Here is a 21,639-nt window from a genome sequence, read left to right on the forward strand (position 1 = left end):
GTTGATTTAGAATACATACGGATATGTGATGCGCTGAACCTCTGCTTCATGTATACAGCTGGCTGGCTCGTTACCCCATCCTGCTGGCGGTGCTATCAAAGCAGCAGGTGTTCCATAGGGCTGCACTTCTGAATATTCCTACCCTCTGGTTTTCCTTTCTTTTTGTCAGCCTCGGTATGTCAGTGAGAAGAAAAGACTGTGAGAATCCGACCAAGTGTCGGCATTTCATCTGACCAAATATCCTCATCATTTGCTGCGCAGATCGTGGCGAACACAGAGAGGCTGCTCTGTGCAGCAGCTGCATGGAGAAATGCATTTTGACAGAGCAGATTTCTGCACTCAAATTAAAATGTTTGGGTTGATTTCTGGCTAATATCAAAAGGAAGGTATGATGTTTGAAGGCTTTTGCAGTCGGTTTGCACCAGTAAAGCAGTCTGAACTTGGTCCTACATGTCTGGAAGAAAATCTGAAGTGTTGGTCCCAGTTAAAAAAGAAGAACAAGCAGGCAGAATCCTCGCATGTCCCTGAGCCTTTTCCATAAAGCTGGTTTAGAAAGAATCCGTTCTAATTTCAAATGCTGATGGAGACTGAAGTAGTCTGAAACGGGGACCTGTGTGTGTGTAGTCAAATTCATGAAGGGAGGAAGAGCTTTTCTTTCTCCCAGCATTGTTCCTGCAAGCAATAGAAGGATTTCAGAGAAAACACAAAGGACAGATTTCAATTATTACCTTTTCTTTCTTTTTTTTTTTTTTTTTTTTTTTTCTTTTCTTTTTTCCTCCCAATTACGCTGGAAATGCTGAAGGATGAAGGAAATCCAGATAGAACTTCCACCCTACAATTAAACAAGCTCTCTTTCCCCTGCTCTTATTTCTGCTGCCAGTGCCTTTCCCCGTGCTGTCCCTGTTCCCAGCCAACTGGGATAATGGCCCCATGTGCTCTGCTGGGGTTCTTTGGGTGGGTGGGATACAGCCGTGGGTATCCTCACTTTGCTGCTGCAGAAAGAAATAGGCTCAGCATCTTCAGCGCTGCGGTTTTGTGCTGCTGCTGACATAGGTTTTATGGTAAACTAACGTGAAATGGGAAATGTGTTTCGGTGTTTTCAAGGCTTGCTTTTCCCTGCTCCCGGGGTACCAGGCAAATCCCAAAATGGTCTCACTCAGATACAGTGGTTTCATTCAGCTTCTGGCTTTCTCAGTCCAAGCAGGACTCAGGCTGTATACTTTGGGAGAGTCTTAGGCCGAGCTTTTTAAAGCCTGTTGGAGCTCTGGGGCTTTATGTTTGGTTAACTCTCATAGAAACTGATTGTCTAAATCACCTTTGAAAAAACGGTGATTCAGCCCTTTGCATTCATGTTTTCCAGACCCTCCTTAGCCTGTATAAGATGCTGATAAATGAATGTACATAGTACATTTCATATGAACACTAAATCCTTCCCTGCCTGAAAAGCAGTTCATACACTGCGCAAATGACTTTCAGAGCAGGTGTCCTGTGAGTGAAGCAGGCTGATACTTGGGAAACCAAGATCCCTTTTGGTGAGGTTGTTACTCATCACAGAGGATGTCCTGGTTTGTGCTTTCTGACAGTGATAGTCCAGTGACGGATAAAACCTGTCTGTTCTCAGCAGGCTTTCTTCTATAGTTGCTTAGCTAAAGCTCACCCTCACCATTAGTATATGTTCCCCCAGTTAGGCACTAAGCCTTATGAATGACTTACACCATGTGCAGTTCATTCTCTCTTCTCCCAAGGGAGAGAACTGTGTGTGCTCTTTAGTGGTTTTGCCAGTGGGCTGTGGCTCGTTCCAGGATCTACAGGGAAGGAAGGGTGATTAGCTTTACGTGTGGGGGTGAAGGAGCGAGGCTGCTGCTCTGAGCAGAGCATTTGCTGTTATCTATGGCTCCTAGGAAAGATTCCTCTACATGCCGGTCCTGGCTTCTGGAAAACTCTGGAAAATGTGAAGTTACGTATCTATTGATTCATTTCCTGGTAAACAAAAGCTTTCCTGGTGGAAAAGAATTACTGCACCTTCAGGGTGAGATGTAACAAGCTTCTTAGTAAGTAGCTGAGACTGCCACAGCAATTTAGAACAGGAATCCAGGAATATTGTACTTAGTTATAGCAGCAAGGAGCAGTGTGAGGCGGGGACACGTGCAATTTCCTATGTTAGATTTGACCAAGATATTTGGATGACACACACTCTGCTTAATTTTTCTCTAGCTCAACAGCTGAGAGTAACCACTCTGCTCATCCTTAGTCTTCGGTGATAAATACCTGGCATGAAATCACAGCATGCATCTCAATTTCTACAACTGTATCTCAGAGCAGTTTTCCCATAGTGCCTTATACAGAAGACACTATTGAAGTGCTTTATTTCTGTTTTGAGCAAGATTAGGGTCATTTTTCCAATTCCTCATAGTATTGAATGGAAGAAAACAAACAAACAAAAACAGTGAGTGTGGATAGTCTTTAAGTCATTCTGGGTCTGGAGCAAGAATGGTTAAAGGGAAGCCTGCTTTGCATGGCTCAGAGTCCTACAGATGGTTTTAGGTGGCTGACTCATGGTGGTATCAGGAGTGGTATGTTTGAGTCCAGCTACTGGGAAAGTCCAGAGCCTTACTGATGATGGTTGGTGACAATGAGATGTAGAGACAAGAAATGGGTACCTAGAGAACCTGGGAGGATCTGGGTCAGCAGTACTTCTGGTGGCTCATCTAACCTGGACAATCAGCACTAGTTCTTGAGTAGTTTTTATTTTGTGATCATGCTTTAAGCATAAGTCTGTTCTGCACAGGGAGAGCACAGCTAGTCTGTCACAGCTGTTACAGCAATACAACGGCAGTACAACAACAATGCTGACCCCTAACTGCTATCTGATGGGCACAAGAACCTCACTACTCCTCCAGCTTATTTTGTCAGTCTGAACATTCAGCTTTGTTTCCCCACTCTGTCCTGGCTTATGCCAGCTGTCCACAAAAGCAGGAGGTCTAGGGTGGAAGCTCTGCTCTTGGTCTTCGTGACCCCATCAATCTCATAACCGTTTTGCTGTCAGGTAGGAGCTGGTCACTTTGCACTCCCCTCTGATTTTAACATGCATGTTACGACCTGCTAATAGGTAACCCAGCCCTGGTGCTCAGAGCTTCATTACGCTAAGTTTTTCAACACCTTGAATTCCAGAATACTCTGGAATTGTTTTGTTGGGAAGAGATCTATTTAACTAATCCCAGCTATACTAAATGTAAATCGGGACCCTTGTTTCAAATTCGGCAATTGTTCTTTTGTCTCCACTCATACCTGCTACTTCTGTATATTAGTGATCAGTGCCTAGTTGTTACAAAATGCTTCGTGTGCTACAAAGCCATTCTGTAGCCATTGTTTGGAAGGCTGCCTGGTCTCTGCAGAAGTTGTCCTCTGCATCCATCTTGTTCATACTGAACAGATCCACTCCGTTGTGTCTCAGAACTCGTTTTCCTCTGGGAAGAGCAGTGTCTTTCTGGGCAGACCTGGCCACAGTGGTAGGAAATTATTTTGCCATAACTTTTTATGCTTGCATTCTCCTAAAACCTTGAAATGAATCCGTACTTCAGATATATGTGCTGACAATTTAGATATTTTCTTGCACAAATATGAACTATGGAATTGAAGCAAACTGGCTTTCCTTTGTCTTGAAAGTAGAGTGATAGACAAGATTTAGCAGCTTTGACAGGTCTAAATCCCAGAATTGATTGCTATATGACCTTCTGTCTGCTTTACCATTCCTCCACGCTAACAAATGTGATGGTACCCAGTTGTATCTCATTTGCTCTCTTCATAGTGTTGTTTAGTGCCTGTTTGGCCTCTTTTGTCAGTCATATCTTGCTCTTTGCTTTACACTAATCAACAGCTCTTTGTTCTCTGTAAAAGCTGACCTTTTTTAGCGTTATTTTTCAGTGGTGGAAGTTGTAGCTCACTGATGCATTTCATTCTTTATTTTGTTGTTGTCGTTGTTGTTTTTAATTTATTTTTAATCTTAATCCAAGCTCTTTGAGGTTTCTTTGTTGTTGCTGTTGCCTGCAAACAATGTGCAGCATCATAGGTCTCCAGGCATGAATGCAGGCTGTAGGCACTGTCACAATGACTAATAAAGTGATAACTTAGAACAGAAAAATAGAAAGTGCTTTAGTAAGTTGCAAAAGGAACTCTTGAATGATGTAGTGATTACTGTTGTGCTTGAACACAATTGTGCCTCCGGGATACTGATTTTAAAAGTTTTGAAGGCAAAAAATAAAAATATAAGTGCCAGGTTAAATGTCATAGTTGAACACATACAGATGAGTAATATTTCCAAGAAACAGAGTAGTGAGCTCAGTGATCTGTCAGTAAAAGCAGAGCATTTCCACTGTTGGTGTTTCCTTGTACTTTGAATTTGAAACACCAGAAAAAGAAAGAAAACAAAGTGCAACATAACTTGTTATTGCAACAAGCGATGGTTGGCCGCAGTGGTCAGTTGTGTGGCGGTGTAATGATTGGTCAGGGGAGCTGGTGTGGGAGGTACTGGACTACAGTTCCTTTATCCTTTTGCCCTTGTTTTACTGTGCTTGGGAAAATCATAGCAGTGGGGCATATCTTTTGTATTCTTCCCTCCGAGCTGTCAGCAAGATGAAAGCAGGCCTGGAGCTGTTCACCTCTAAACTCCTGTAGACTAATGGCATTTGGGTCCTCTTAATCTTAGAGAGGTGATCATAAAGATGAAAGAGGAAAAATGAAAGATTAAATATTCCTTTCATCACTCATGATGGGTTCAGACCATGCTGAAAGACATAAGTTCAAATGTACCTTGACTATTACACCTCCATGCTAGTCCTCTGTTCTTGACGTGTTTAAATTGACCTTTCACGAAGCAAGAAGAGCCAATGACTTTTGTCAGCTGCAAACCCAGCCTAAGTTCCTTTAGGATTTGAGTATTTTACAACTCAGTTTTTCTCAAGAATTGATATGCATGTAACACACATAATCTGGACCTCCATCCACGAAGACAAGCTGGCTTTGGCATGTGGTTTTCTTCTGATTGAATGACTTCATTTCCATCCACAATGTTTCACTGTTAATTTTATACCCCCTGAAAAAATCTTGGACTGTTTTGTTCCACAGTAGCTCTCCTTACACAGAAAGATTAAAATACTCTTTGTTAGGTCAGCTGATCTAGAGAGCAGTACTTGTGGTAACACAATTTTGAGTACAGTGTAAGTATCTGTATAAATTATCCAAATAGTGTGTCCTACCTCTTCATACCGCTGCTCTGAAAAAGTCCTCCCTTTCCAAGGGACAGTTTCCTAGTCAGTGCTATTTATGGACTGCTTAACTTTGAGAAAACCTCCTTCAGCTGTCTTGCTTTTGTGTTCCCATTGGATTGCATATTCTGGTACTGAACAATTGAACACTGTTATCAAGACACCTTTTCTAGTACAAGCCCAGGAAGGCTGAGCAGAAGGTGAGGTTCTTGCACCAGTTGTTCTGTGCTGTAGCCCACAGTGGAAAGAAGAGGTGACTGACAGTGGAGTGTAGTGTAATGGAAAGAGCGCTGAGGAGGGCCCAATGATAATAAGGCTGTTTTGGATGTTAATGTTTCAAGAATCTCAAATACTTTTAATGTCTTTCTTGCCTCAGAAGCAAACCATCAGAAGCAGACTTTGGTACAAGGAAACCAAAATTACTCCACTGGAAGTATCTGCTTAAGATTACTCTGGGTTTAACAAGGCATAAATTTGCTTGGTTCTATCTGCCACCTACATATCTGTGTTTTGGATGTTAAAGTCAGTGTGAACTTGATCTGATGTTACTAAATAGACATTTACTGATGGCCTTTTGCACTAATTACCCGAACAAAAAGGATCAAAACAAAATCTTCTCATTCTTTTAAGGAAAGTTTTATAAAAATAAAAAATAAAAACCAGAGCTAGTTAGCCTAGATTCAGTAAAACCTCAGTGTAATCATCTACCACATCATATGACTCGCTTATGCGGTTTTAACTTCATACCGGGAAATCATTTAGTGTCCATTTAGTGCTACAACAGCAATAAAGCTGTCCCTGCCATTGGTGTCTGCAGATACAACTCTCATCTGAAAGTGTCTTTTGAAATTACCTCACTTAGCAGACGGGAGTTGTTTAAGATGCAGTGCGCACGTTGGCGTTTTGTGCAGCTGATTTTAAGAGTCGCTGGACAGAAGAAGTCTGTAAAGGTTCACTGCACAGAGCAGGCCATAACAAAGCGGTTAATGATTCTTGTGACATGAATGCTGCCATTTCAGTTTATCTGAATGACACTGGCATTCTGTCTTAAATATATCACATTTTATTACTTTCGGGGTCCTTTTTTGAGACCAACTAGATATTAGGCATGGATATGCATCTTAGCTAAACTATAACCTCACCAGCCCATGCCTTTTCCATTGCAGAGCACACAGAGTTTTTCAAAACATGTAACCACAGTGATATTTTTATAAAGGAATGTTCACCTCATGGGATTTTGTTAAGGTGTTCTATTTTTTTTTCAAAGTTACAGCTTCACTTTATTGTACATGATGTCCAATAAAAAAGATATATGTCTGTGACTGGACTTTGAAAAAGGGCCACGGTGCCTATTCCATTTAAAGGGAATGAAGTCAAGCAGTAAATTTGCTGGTCGCCCTTTTCATATTGACTGTATCTCGGCCAGCAGTCGGTCTTTGATGTTGCAACAATAGAGCAAAGGCAGAGGAGGAGGAGGATTAGGACCTCCATAATATAAAAACAAGTCTGCATTCATCATGATTTTTATGGAGCGCACAGTACAGATCTATTGGAGGTTTGCAGTATAGGCTCAGTCTGCAGAAGAGCGCAGCAGTCTTAACATTTACAGTTCATCCATCATTACAGCCTCTTCTTAATTTAGAGTTTGGTCTTTAAGCATTTTACTTTTTCTTGTTCCTCCCTACAATAAGAAAACAGATACATGTACGAGTAGAGCTTCTGGAGTATCATTTTCCTTTACGGGGATTGATTGCAGTGTGATTTATGAAAGGCTAGCTGCAGCATGCCAACAGGGTATCTATTCCTCACCTTGTGCTTTAGAATCCAAGCTTTTAATGGGACAGAATAGAGTGGTTGACATGGATATGTTGAACATTTGTGGAAATATATTTCAAAAGGGAACCTAGGGTAGCCATGCCATGCCCATGTCTTTAGATGTCCTGTAACAATAGCGCTGAAGGTTTCACATGAGCTATTTAACCTTAGAGTCCTGGAGCTTTTGATATGCATTTAAATGGGAGCAGTGCTAGCTCTTGCTCTTGATCAAGACATACAGAAGGAGAAGGGTCATCCATCTCATGAAAATGCATAAAGTACCAAATTGCACTAAATGCTGGTGAGAATAGGTAGGTCTTTAATTGTGGGAAGAGCTTGGAAGGAATGGAATAATCTTCAGTGTGTCACAGTGGCTGTGCATGCAGTGGGAGAATAGAGTGCTCCCAGTGATGCAGCGGTGGCAGCAGCAGTGAGCCCTGTGCAAGGGATCAGTGTCAGAAGTCCAGAGTTCTTCAGAGACCATTTGGAGATCTACCAAGTGAAACTGCTTTGCTGCACTCCAGTTCCATTGGCTTTTGCTTAAGGCATGGTCCTGCAGTGTCCGGATAAGGCAGAACACCTGGAAATTTCTCTGTCAGACTCCAAGGACATCTGATCCAAAGAAGGAAAGGGAGGAGAAAAGAAGCTGATCTGCACGTGACAGCTTAGGACTTGATTTAGGGTTGGATCCTGTGCCTTACTGGGGGTTCGGATTGGACCTGTGAGTTCAAACTCATGAATGAGTCACCACTTGCCAGCTGAGCTGGAGTAATGAGCTTTAGATGCCTTATCCTGCCTTCATCCCACAACTACAAGGAGATGTACTTATCTGCAAGGCATGGTTCCTCCAGGCAGAGCTGAGCTAACCAATCCTGCCCAGGGCAGCTATGTGTTCAGCTGGGTGATCGCAGCCCCCAACAAAGCACTCCAAGGTATTGGTGAACACTAAGTGTACAGCTTTTCAGTAAGGAATCTGTTCTTCTATGTAACATCTACCACAATGGCCATTAAAAAGTAACATCTGGTGCCGAAAATACACACATGGTATTTCTGTGCTCTGCTGTATGTCTCCTTCATCAGGCCCAGATACAGCAGTGTCTTAGCTGTCTCTGCTTTCCCCAGTTTGCCAGCTGATGAAAGCAAACTACGTGAGGCTGAGCCACTATCAGGTGGGAGCTCTGGCGAGTTAGAGGCATCGCCAGCATTTAAAAGAGTTTGCCCTTGAGGGATCAATAGCTCTGAATAAGCAGCTGAAATCCGTCAGTGGCAGTGAATTTGATTCTTATTCTTCTTTGATCTGACATTCACGGCTTTCTGAATCATGTAAGTCACGGCTGCCTTTCTCACCTACTCCTCCCACTTTCTTCCCTTGTCTCCTAAAAGGGTTGTCATTTTCGTATTTGTAAGAACACAGCTGTTGCAGTCTTAACATCAAAATAAAATGAACTAATTAGTTGCATAACAGAAGAGCAAGGGTCTGTTTAGTATTGCCTCTCTGCTTTTCTCTTTTTTCTTTATTCTGTTTAAGTGTTTCCACTATAAAATAAAAGGAGATGATTGCAACTGAAACTGTGTGTTTGCGGACATGTAGAATAAGTAGGGAAAAGAGTATACCAATTCCCCAGTAAACTGCTGCTGTTGGTAAAAAAGAGCTACAATTACATTGTAATCAGGTTATAAACCTCATAGTATTCCCTTGACAATTATTGCAGTTTAGTTGTAAGAGCCATATGAGGAAAGAAGACGTTTATTTATCTCTTTAGCACGGTTAAATAGCTGGAAGCAAGTTCTGTGCCACAGCCAATGAGGAAATGCTTTCCCAACCTGCTCTGCAGTGCGTGTGCTATATACGCTTCAGGCTCCCCCTCTATGCAGAAGCAGCAATTTCTCCATGGGATCTGGGATGGTGTCTAGAGTCATGTCTGTGTTCCTCTAACAGAGGAGGCCAGGACATCTCAAAGCTGAACTGCTGATCATATACTTTGCTGCTCCTTCTGGCTGCCAGGACTAATCAGAGGATGATTTGGGGTTGCTCCATACAGTTAACTGTCAGTGGTTCCTGGGTGGCTTCAGTCCACAAACAAGTTTGAAAAATATAAACGTTTATTCCAAGAATAGCTTAGAACTAAATAGTGACTGTAGGGTAGAGAGGAGACAGAAATGAAGATATTTTCTTTTCACGTAAGTATCAGATTCAAAAGCATCTGCCTCGTTCAGTGTGTGTATGGTATTCATTTCCTGTCTGCAGTCTATTGGAATGCCCCCCGAGTCGTTTGAAATTGAAAATCAAGTCATACTTCTTTAATCAGCTCTAGGAAATAGACCCCCTCCTTTACTATTCTCAGAAAATTTATATAGACATGCATAGAATTTATAATACAAAAAGCCCACATTTCCCTCCAGGGTAGATGCTTTCTCTCCTCTTAAACAGAGAGAAGGGTCTTCACGTAGCCTTGGCATGGTGCGCTACATAGCTACTCGCATAGCTACTAGCCCTCTCTTCTTCCCCGTCATGTCACTGGAGGGAGGCCTTTCTCTTGTGTATCTGCTTTCTGCTCTGCTCTCATGAGGGCAGTTCACGGAGATGTAGAAAGAGGGCATAATGTCCACTGATGATGACTTGATACAAAAACACAACTGCTGTTGTGCCGCATGTTGCAATTTATGCTGATGACTTCCAGTTGCTCGTGTATCGCTCTCCAAAGCTTTCAGATGGAGAGCCTACAGCTGTACGTGCAGGCTCGAAACAGTGCTGTGCTGTTGGAGCAGAGATGTGTGCGATCCTGAGGCAGCCGCTCAGGTTTCTGCTGCAGTTTTTCTGTAGACTCCTGAGTGCAGTAACAACCCCTTGTAGAGTGTTGTGGGGCATACGTGTGGTGCGCAGATATTGAATCTAAACAAGCACTGCCTTTCCTCTGCCTTCACCCTCTAACTTGCATCAAAATGAAAAGCCAGCGTTGGTGGGGAAAGCAGCTAGCGGAGGGTCGGGTAAATTATCCTGCAGTGATTCCACGGTGCGTGCTTTGAGCACCAAGACTCCTGTGATTTACCTTTCTTTTCCAGGCACAGAAGTATTGCCAGAAGCGCAGGAAACTTCGTGTTTTTGGAATGTAACACTTGTCTGCTTTCTTGCTTTCCTGTTATTGGCTTTTGCTTGTGTGATGAAGTCACCATGTAACTTTTGGTCCATGGGGACTAAACACTTTCTAGTCTCTAAAAACATCTGCCAGCTAACGCAGACGGACTCATAGACACTTCTGAGAGCTTGGGGTGGATATTCAGTGGCATATGAGAAGGAGACACAGAGGCTGGGAATAGCTGTTTTTTGGAAACTAATAGCTGAAAGCAACTTTGAACCTTGAAAAAGTCTCATGTAAGGCTATTCTTTTGGCTAGGGAGAGATGAAAACTTCACTTATTAAAGCTGGTTCACCTAGTGAAATCCTAGCCACAGTGATTTAGTGGAAGAAACTCGCAAAAGGACCTTGTTTGAAACCCATGAAAGTAATTTCAGATGTATGTTTGTTCTCTTCCATTTCCACTGACTGCGTGTGTGCTGGCCTGCAAAGCCTGACCAAAAAGTTGTATACAAAATTATTAGCACTCTGGATTTCCTTTGCTTTTGTGGCTTTGATCACGGCTTAAGCCAGATTTCCCCATTCTCATGGAACTCTGTGTGCAAATTATGATACAGACTTGAAATGGCGACTTCAATTAAATTTAGCCATGACATAAATAGATTCTATTTAAAACTATACTATGCTGCTCATTTTGTGCAAGTATTTAATAAAGTCTAAAAGAATCGGTAAGGAATATCCATTTCAGCATCACAGGTTATAGGAGTGACATAGCTGGCTTACCCCTCAGTTGGGCATTTGTCTATTCAGCTTCTCAATCAGTGAGTCCTGTGTGGAGAGCTCCAGCCAAGCAGCGATTACAGGGGAGATCTTCAGGGTCACGAAGAATAGCTGAAAGTTTACAATCGATCCATTTAGGCAACTGGAAATATCTGTTAACTACATGCAAAAATTGGCAGTGATCGTTGGTCAAAGTCCTACACCATCTTCATTCTATGTACTCGGCTGACCTGTGGAGGGCTGAGTATGTGCTGAAGAACAAAGCATCAGTGTGTGCTATGTCAGACAGTTTGCTAAAGGGCCTGTGTTTTTTTTCCTTCAAATTGTAATCACCACCAAATCTGTTTTATTATCAAAGTGTTTATACAAACTGGCAGCTCTTCACTTCCAAGCTGAGCCACACTGTTGTGTTTTCCAGCTTAAGGAAAACATGAAATACAAGCAAACAACAGAATACAGAAAATAGCTGTGCTGTGAAATGTGTGTCCACAACATGTAGGAAGAATTTGTCAGATCTGAGTATAATATGGTAGGTTTTCTTCTTGAGCTCTGAAGAAAACATTGCCTGCCAGAGCAGTTTGGATCTGTCCCTGGTGTTGACTGATGCTGTGGAAGAGTGGTCTAGGACTTACTGAGCCTTGGAAGGGAGGGTGACCCCAGTACTATGCCCTACAATCTCTGCAGTCATAACATAAGTCTGAGTCATGTGTTCAGTTCTCAAGACTTCCTGTGGAACTAAGGGCTAGAACTTTCTAGTTGTAAATAAACTAAAATTGAAGAGCTGTGGTTCTGAGATGGAGGTACCTTTATGCTTTCAGTTGCTGCTTCTGCTGTAAGCAGCTCCTGAGAACTATCTCTCCAGATGGCAGAAAATCAAATGGTACCTTGGGTTTACACCCCAACATTGCACCTGCTCATAGGCTCTGCTCCAGCAGTGGCTGTGGGTCACGATGTCTCCTCTGCAGTTCTGCTGTCCTAATAACAACGGTTTCCTATTTTTCATGGAGACATTATTGCCTCAGAAGACGTGCAACCTCTGAAGCTCACACATCCCATAGCAGTACCCTGTGGGATGCCAGCATTTGGTAGTTTCAGCCAATGAGTCACACGCAGGGGTACTGCAAGTTAGAAAGAACAGGATACAGTGTCACTGTACTGTTTTTGCTGGACTAAATGCAGAGCTATTAAAAAAATAGACCCTGCTGAACAGGGCTATTTTATATATATATATATATTTTTAACAACCATAATCAGAGGATTTATCTTTCTTGTACATAATGTTTAAAACAGATGCTCTGTTTTGCAGCCACTTCCTGAAAACAATTGTGCACATGCAAGCCAGTGTAGTCCATTTTAAATGATTTATGAAGAGTGATTATCTAAAAAGGGCTATTAATTACTGCATCAATTCATTTGTGGCTTTCTAAAGATAAGTAAGGTCCTTCACCGCATTGATACATGTGAACATGAAAGCATGCTTCGATGAAAAAGAGAGAAGCTGAGTGGCTGATGTACCAAGCCCTCACTGTGACTTCTGGTGGTGGGAGCTGTCTGTGACTCATTAGAATGAATGCGAGTCATACAGGAGCTAAATATGAGCCTAAGTGGTCTGTCTGCTGCGTAAGAAAGCCACAGCAGAGCTAAGAACAGAACATGGATCTACTGACTGCCTGGACTGTATGTGCCATTAATGATCACATAGCTGTGCATCTCTGCTTTACAGCTGCTCACTACACTGTGTGCTTAGCCAGCACTGTCCTCACCCCTGTTCCTGCTGGGCCTTGCACTTCTCATACTCATGATAAACAAAATAAATAGATACACGTGTAAACAAAACCCAGGCATTAGATCGCCAGAGTTCATTACAGATCTTGGATCCGCAGAGGTGAAAGTCTCATGTAGTATCCCAGCATGTTTCTCAGCCTCCCCAGATGGGTTAATTTTAAAGTGATCATTTAGCACTAACCTGGGAACACACGACAGCCTTCAAAATCAAAACAATCTGTTTAGGCAGGTGGGAAATGAAACCAGCCCTAATGGCAATAATGATTTTCTGTGAAGGCCCCAGGCTTCATTTTGTCTCTGATAGCAATATAATCTTTTATAGCGTCTGTGAAGTTTCCTAATAAATAAACGTTCCTTGTTGCTAGTGGTTGAAGATGCTGTACAGGTGCATCATGAAAGTGCACTGACAGACTGTCGGGTTCCAATTCAAGACCTCTTGTCAAGATCATTTTACAAGATATTTCAAAGGAGTATACAAGAAATAAAACAAGCAATGTAGCTGCAGTGAGGATTTGGTAATAGATTCCCTTGCTGTCTGGGAGTTGTTAGGTTTACAAGCTGCATCAGTTCCCAAATTCTTTCAGTTCCATAATTAGCAGTGCTTGCAAATGTGCCCTCAGCTTGGCAAGTGGGGAGGGAATGAAGGAAGGTGAGTATGAAAGAAGTACGAGGGAAGGAGCAGCTCCTCCATAGTATTTTCCATAGCTCCAGTTGCTCCTCCCTTATTCTGTCTCAGTTGTTTTTCCAAATCTGGAAGTTAAAATAAGGAAAGGAGGGACACGGATCCTTCACCTGACGAAAAAATGAAGAGAATAGAAGTTCCCATTTCTGTTTAACTTTCTATGGGAAAGGGAAACAGCATGTTCCCCTGCTGCTCATGTCTAACGTGCCCAAGGAAGAAAAATAAGAAGGCAATGGACAGAATCAAAATGACTTGTTTGATTATCAAAAACTTAAACTGCAGTACCAGGTAGGAAATTCTTCCTGCCCGCAGTGCTGTACGTTGGTGATGCCTTTTACACTGCCGCAGTGTAAGTTCCACCTGGATCACCAACATTTAGCTATACTCAAAAACGTCCACATGAATTGTTCTTCCCTGGTTTATAGATAGACACAAATGTATTGATATATGGGATTTTAAACCAGATCAGAGTGACTTGATCAAGTCTCACAGCAGTTGGTGGCGGAGATGGGAAAACAATGCTCTGGGTCTGTTTTTACTTTCTTGTACATCACAACTCATCCTTCACACTCCACCCTGTAGAGTTTATGCCGTGAAGGAGACAATATCATGTTTTATCCCCATGCTGTTTTTTCTAATGTATTTTTACCATACCCTTCATTTGCCATCCCTCCATAGTCCACACCAGTCAGACTACTGAATTCAGGGTACTGAATTACTGCCTTCCCTATTTCGGTGGTGGGTATGGCAAGGTATGTTATTGTGTAATGCAAACAGCGTGGCAGAGTCTCTCTGTACGATTTACTCATTGCCTTGTCACTCAGCTGTTAATAATGAGTTCCTGCCCTTCTATACTGTCCATACAAAATACTCTGAAATCCTTAGCTGTTTTTATACTAGGGACTTGCTGATCCCATGGTGACAGCAGAACTGTTGCTGACAGCAATCACGAGTAGCTCTTTAAAAGTCATCTTAAAGGAAAGTTATGAATAATCCTGCTGAATCAAAGGCGAGAAAAAAGTAATTTGTCTTAAAATATTTACAGCAGATGCATTGCTTGAGCAAGAAACCAGTGATGTGCCTGATTTAGAAATGTTGTAACTTCAAAGAAACCGAGTCAGTAGTTCAGAATGAAACGACGTGACTTCTAAAGCAAGGGAAGCAACTCTGCTTTTCCAAAAGCAATTGGAAATACAAGCTGCGGACACCTAAAAATAAATACTGTAAAGTAAAATCAAGTGAAATAACTTAGAAATAAGAAGTTCAGGATACCCCTCCCCAGATTTTCACTAGTTAGCCTTGTAACACAAACACTGTTTTCTTCATCAGTCATGCTGGCATTGTGGCAAGGACAGCCTTCTCCCTGCTAGGCAGGCCTTGGGAGATCCTTTGCTTGAGGTAATGCAGGAAACCAGCGAGCCTGTAATCTGCTTGTCAGGTGCAGTACAAGCTCGCTTCTTATCCATGGCAGCCTCTGTTATCTTTGTACTAAAAATACGCATTTTTAGTAACACCGCACATCAGCTTAGACACAACACTAGGATTTACTTGTCTAAAACCAGACCTCCTATTCATTTTAATAACAGAAAAATGGTCTTTTCCTCCCGCTACTGTGAGCAGATGAGAGCTGAACCTGCAGTCAGTGACAGAACTTGAAGGAGCAGCACAGAGCTGTGCCAGGGGAGTTTCAGACTGGACACAAGGAACAATTTCTTTACCACGAGGTGGTCAAACTCCAGATCAGGCTTCCTAGGCAGGCGGCGGATGGCCCATGCCTGTCAGTGTCAGGAGGCATTTAGACAGCACCCCCAGTAATACGCTTTGACTTTTGGTTTGCCCTGAAGTGGTCAGGCTGTTGGACTCAGTGATCTCTGTAGTTCCTTCCAGCTGAACCGTTCTGAAGTTGTTTCTCACTGACACTGCCATTAGAAACGTGTTACTAGTGTTGAACAGGGGTCTCCTTCTCATGTCCACTCTGACCATGCAGAGTGGTCTATCTTCTACCTCTCTGCAGCACTCTTTGGTAAGGACAATTACCGTGTTTCACCTCAATTTTCCTTTTTAATGTTCAACAACCCCAACTCAGTGAGCCTGTAATTAATGACAGCCCCTGCCCCAAGCAGCTTGGTAGTGGGCCCGATCAGCCTGATGTCATTACTTCACCATGACAATTTTCTAACTAACTCCATGTGATATTCCATCTGTCTGACACTATTAAAATCTTTTATATAGTCCATATTATTGTAGTTGCTGAGCTCCCCGCAAACATCACAGGGAGGGAGGGAAGTGCTGTTATCCCCACCAAGGCACAGACAGACCGTGACCTAACAAGATCACACATCGAGCCTTATCAGAGAATTAAATGTAGGTCTCTGAAGTCCTTGGCCAGCTCTCCATCTGTATGGCATGGTAACGCACGGAATCAAGATGCTCCTGTCTATGCAAGAAGATAAGGAAAGTATGAAACTCCATGTGAGAACAGCATTATTTTTTTTAACAAAATCTCATTTTATAAAGGCAAGATTGTGTGCATGACACCCCAGGAAAGAAAGGAATTAAAAATACCACTGTTGTTGTTGTTGTTCCATTTTGAAGTAGTTTAATAACAGTGCAGTTACTCCCTGTTGATCAGCCATAACTGACCTTATTAATTAATAACCATTTAATCCTCATGTGCCAAGCAGTTTGAAATTAAGTTCTGTTGGATCAGTGTTAAGTTAAAGCTCAAGTGTATGGGTAAGGAAGCTAAAGTTAGCTAAGTGGCCATTGGTTTTGATTCCCAGAGCTTGCTGTCCTGTGATTTATTTTCTACTTTGTATTAATAAAGGTGTTTGCTAATGGATAGCCCACCAAAGACACGTCTTGCCTGGTCTGCAGTGAAAAGCAGCATTCCTGGTTTAGCTTTTGAACAGTACAGTTAGAAGCACTGTATGGGAGATTGGTAATCACAGCCTGAACCTCTGATTAATCAGCTGAGGCAAGTATGGGGTCAGCTGTGGGAGCACAGGTGAGAGTGATGTAGCTGTGCTCCCGGGAGGGGTGGAGCTTGACTCCATCCCCTCTGAGACCTCATTTAAGGGCTGACTCCCACTGGAGCAGTATCTCTTGGAGATCGCTTCAGTCAAGGCACCACCATTGGTGAGTTTTTCCTTTACTTATTCACTTATACCTTCTGTACATTTTGTTTCCATCTGTACATTAAAAACCAATACAGAGCACATAGACTAATCCATGCCTATGAATGAATTTGGAATGAACTTTGTTCACCAGTGCTGTTGACGGACAAGTAATGGTCTTTTGGCACTTTCAGAGTGTAACCATTCTGATAATGAAAATACTGCAAACAGTTCAGTGCTACCAAATCTGACTCTGCTCTTCTTTACAAATGCAATGCAGTGAAGAGGAGAGGAGAAATGCCTTTTACTTGAGATACACTTCGTCCCAGATTAACTCTATTTAAATCCCCAAATACTTTTCCTGTAAATGCACACAGATTTTATTGTAAAATCTCTCCAGAGGTCATTTTAGAACATTCTGTGCAAGCAAACACAAAATAAAGGAAAAGGCATTGGAACTGCTGCCTATTTGAGACCTTAACAAAAGGTACATTAGCTTAATTTGAGCCAGAGGAGCTGGATGGAGGTTGTGTTTAACCAGATATGCTGGCAAAAACATGGTAAGAAGAGCCAGAAGCACATGTGGCCATTCCACTTTAATTGTGCTTGTTTTAAAAGATATGTCTTTAACATTTACCCTATCCACGCTTGCTGTCTCTTTATGAACTGAAAATAAAAGCTCCCCAGGCAGTCATGCTAAGACCTCAAACCTAAATTTTTTCAGCTGAGTCAAAAGCAAAACCTATGTTCAGTCAGCCCCACACATTTTTTGTAGTCATGAGATTTGACTTTGCCTCCTTTATTTTTCCTACCCCAGGTCCCCAGGCCAGTCCTAACCCAGGGAGTGTTTTGATACTGAATGTAGCTCCTTGGTGAGGTCAAAGGCAGTGACAGCAGTGCTACTGGTTTGAAGGCAGCCTGCTGTAATAAACTACATAACCCAAAAGTACACTCAGCAATAACAAAATCATTAACTGCTGACCCACAGCTTGGTGAAATTCAATCCCACCATTAGGCAAACATGAAAATAAGATCCCAGAGGAAGGAAGGAAGGTTCAGATGTTCAAGACCAGAGAAATTGGGTGAGAAAAACAGACAGCTAGATGCAAGTTGTTGCAAACTAAGGAGAAAGAGAAGGAAGCTGCCAATTCAACACAGTAGGACCCTTTAATATCATGAATTTGAACTAAAACTTAGCAGACAGGGGGGTTTGCAAACTGAAATGTTTTGTAGTAAAGATATTCTTCTACCATTTTACGGACATAGAATCATAGAATCATTTGAGTTGGAAGGGACCTTTAAAGATTAACTAGTCCTACTCCTGTGCAATGAATGCGGACATTTACAGCTAGATCAGGCTCAGTCTGGTAGAACTTGATTTCACAGAGCTTGCTTCAGTTGTTCATGTTTCCAGAACTGCTTTAAGTTAGATGCTTGTGTCAGTGTGTTGATGTCACTTGAAGACTGGAATGTTCCAGGAACCAAATAGAGCTAAGCACCTAAATTTGACTTAATTTTCTGATGTGTCATATGGTTACAGATCCACACCAGTGTAACTGAGTATATTTCAGTGAGAATCAGGGGTCAGACTCATGAATAAAATATATCATAAATCATTTGTGTTTAAAAAACTAGCTGTGGGTCAGGATGCCATAAGAACTTCTGTTTGCACTCTGCAGTCACCATGAGCAGAAAGCTGGACAGGGGGGTACTGGCAGGACTGCACCTCAGTTGTTGTTATAGCACATTGCTTTTTTTCCCAGAACACACTCACTGCAGATGACCATTCTCCTGAAGACAGCTTTGCCCTGAACCCCGAGGACAGAAGAGAATACCCTGATCTCCAGGCTGCCCACCGGCCATTCCCTAAGCAACGTTTCAGGCAGGAAAATGGGCATACATCCTTACAAAGAGATGGACCTAGATCTTTCCTCCTGGATCTCCCAAACTTCCCTGACCTGTCCAAAGCAGATATCAACGGGCAGAATCCCAACATTCAGGTACAAATTTATGCTAACCTGTGATGTTTTATGAAGATCATTTTACTGAATCAAGTGAACTTTCAGCTTGGCTTCTATGTCATACAGTCAGAATACCCTGCCTCTCTACCAAACAGAGATTCTGTATATTCTTTGTCATCAGTGAATGCACAGATTTCAATTTTTTTCTGATTTTCTCTTTGGCTATTGTTGATTGCAGAACGTAGGTATCAGTATAGGCCTATCCATGATACTAAAGGCATCTTTGCTTTTACATTTTAGCATATGTTTTCTTCTTTGGTATTAAATGGGTATTTTCAATTCTGCTGTCAACTCTCCATTGTAAAATTTGTTTATAAACAGATTCTGTTTTGGAATGCCATTATAAAGCACAACCATCCCCAAATGATATAAGAGAATATGTGTAGCAGGAAGGCTACATCACAGCCTGCAACAGTGATGGGACACCTGGTGGGAAGGCAGGGCCAACCCAAGGTGCATGCAATATACCTGAGTAACCTGAAAGGGCTGGAGCCAGGATCCACCCCTTCCCAGACCTCATTTGAGGACTGGCATTGGAGCTAAGGGTATCTTGCTGGAGATCCCTACCTACTAGAGGTCTTCGAGGGTAAGCAGTTTTTCTTCCTTTGTTACTGTGGATGCTGCATTTGGGTTCATTTTCATTTGCTGCAGCCTAGGGTTGTGCTAGTTCACTATTTTTGCTGTACTTTCCATCACATTACTGCATTACAATAGGTCTTCTAGTTCCTTCTCAAAATGAAGCCCTCTGTATAGAACTAAATCTCAGAGTCGATTTCTGCAGCAACTGCCCGTAAAAGAAAAACTGCCTGCAAGAAACTTTGTTATATGTTATTCCTCAAACTATTCTTGGGTTTGGAATGGCCTCTTGCAAGCCATTTGCATCTTAAAACTTCAAGGCTTAGAAAGAGGAAAAAATGAGTGATTTGTTTTTAATTCAGAACCTTAAAGCAAAATTGGCATTAATAAGAAGTCTTTTTTAACTGAAACAATAAATTGAAGTGTTGTTCTGCCTAAGATGTGCTTATAAAAACAATACGCTAATAGAACTAGTTTTCTGGTTAAATAAATTCCTGGCTTCTTGCAGTTCCCCAGCCCACAAAATTACCATCCTTTTGATATGTCTAAGAAGTACATACATAAAGATATAATAAACCTATTCGTGAGAGAACAAGCTGTCTCAAAGTCAACACTCCATTACTTCATAGATGGCTCGCAACATTAAGAAGTCTAACAGATTTGGATCAAGTGCAGGTCCAGTATTTGACAGGCCAAGGTAGTAAACAAGTTCAATGTGCGGTGCCTTTATACCTCCTTCCAGAAAGCTGTAGGAAGAGAAGGGAAGCTATACGGGCCACGGATTGTGGAAGGAGGTAAATTGTATAAAATCACTGTTTGTGTGTAAAGCATGAAGGAGGGCAGGAGGAAACAAAAGCCTTCTCTGATTCGTGACAGCATTTCATGATTAGACTTATTCAAGGAACAGATAAATGACTGGAGGATGGAAACATTTCCCTGGCTTGTCTTTACAGTAACTGCTTCTGCTATGACCTCTTTTTCCACCACCTGATGCTGGAAATGTGTCAGCCAACTAAGTCAGCAGTTTTGCTGGACTCTGAGAACTGGAAAGCCTTGTCCTGTAGACTGGAAAACATTGGGCAACATTAATCCCAGAGCTCTTTCTTACATGTAAGGATCAACTCTTTCAGAAATAGGCTGCCTATGTTCTGCATTACTTAGTCAGCTTATTCAGGTGCATAAGATGTGCAAATCTTCCTTAAATTCCTGGTTGACACTCCAGCAGCAGTTTAGGCCTTACAGAGATAAAAGTCTCATTTATTTTCTACAAAATCATTTGTAGAAATGACTTTGAAGAAATTTTATTTCTTTGCCTGAATGGGGGGGGGGGGGGGGGGGGATAAAAAAGAGTTATAGTGAATTCTTGCTTATTAAATAGTAACTTATCTGAATGACAGTGATTACAGTTAGTCACTAGCAATTTTCTCAACAGTTGTTTGGCAAACAAAAGCAGAATCAATACTCATTTTCTGTTTTGCCCACTGGCTTTGGGGTTGGTGAGCTACAGCCCTAAGAGCATTAATTTAGGATCATAGAATCATTAAAATTGGAGAAGACCTCTAAGATCATCTCATCCAGCCATCCGCCTACCACCAGCATTGCCCGCTAAACCATGTGCCTTAGTACTACATCTACCCATCATTTTCTGATCAGCTCTTCTCTTCTAACCAGCCTTTTACAGCCTCTCAGCTGTTCTTCTAGGCCTTGGACTTTGTCTCGCCTTCCTGGCTGTTCCTCTGTTTGGAATCTCAACTTGCAGTTGAGATTTTGCTCATGTCCCTCTTTTTTACTCCTGGTTTCCCATTCTTGTGTAGGTGGTGTTGTCCTACCAGCTACTTTGCTGCTTTCCTAGCAGTGATGAACACCACCACAAATGAGAAGAAGAGGAAAAACTCCCTCTTGTTTGTCAGGCAATGGCTTTCTATTGGTACTGATCTTATTAAGAACTTGAATCTTGACGAAATGTCACAACGAGTGTACCTGAAAGACAACTGGGTGAGTTCCAGTTGTGACAGATGACAAGACAGGTTCTGAACAGAAACAGAGTTAGGCAGGACTTCTATCCTAGAAAATGCCAACTTGCTGTAAATTGTGGCATTGGTAATAATAGAGAGGCAGAAGAAATTAATGCCCCCTGCTGGGAGTGATGTTGCATGAGACCTGTGGGCTGTTTTTGTCAGTCATGCCACACTGATACTGCTTTGTTAGCTTTATTTATTCTCACAGATTTGTTTGAGTTAAAAAACACCCTTGTCAAAGAGTCTTTCTTTTCTTACAGCCCCCTTCCAGCCACTCTCGGATCTCCCCAGAGCCTTCTCTTCTCCAGGCTGAACAGCCTCAGCTCTCTCAGCCTGTCCTTGTATGGGAGGTGCTCCTATTTTTTGATATCCACTCAGTTTCTACCCTATCTTAATAATAATAATAATAGAAGAAACCCTACACAATACCCACTGCTCTATAGAATACTAGTAGTATCACAGAAGATTCAGCAATAACCTGCCAGCATGTCTAGCTCAGTAAGGAC

The 21,639-nt window shown here is 42.1% G+C and overlaps 1 protein-coding gene across 1 annotated transcript in view; it reads left to right on the top strand.

The window, feature by feature from the left end:
- The window catches only part of ISM1 (isthmin 1), a 35,615-nt gene that overhangs the window by 1,735 nt on the left and 12,241 nt on the right, over window positions 1-21,639 (top strand). The window contains exon 2 of the mRNA XM_072333432.1: window positions 18,282-18,518. Within this exon, the coding sequence (XP_072189533.1) occupies window positions 18,282-18,518 (237 nt within the window). The remainder of the gene's footprint in view (window positions 1-18,281; window positions 18,519-21,639) is intronic.

Source organism: Excalfactoria chinensis, chromosome 3 (genome assembly GCF_039878825.1).
Source record: "Excalfactoria chinensis isolate bCotChi1 chromosome 3, bCotChi1.hap2, whole genome shotgun sequence".
Taxonomy (NCBI): Eukaryota; Metazoa; Chordata; class Aves; order Galliformes; family Phasianidae; genus Excalfactoria; species Excalfactoria chinensis.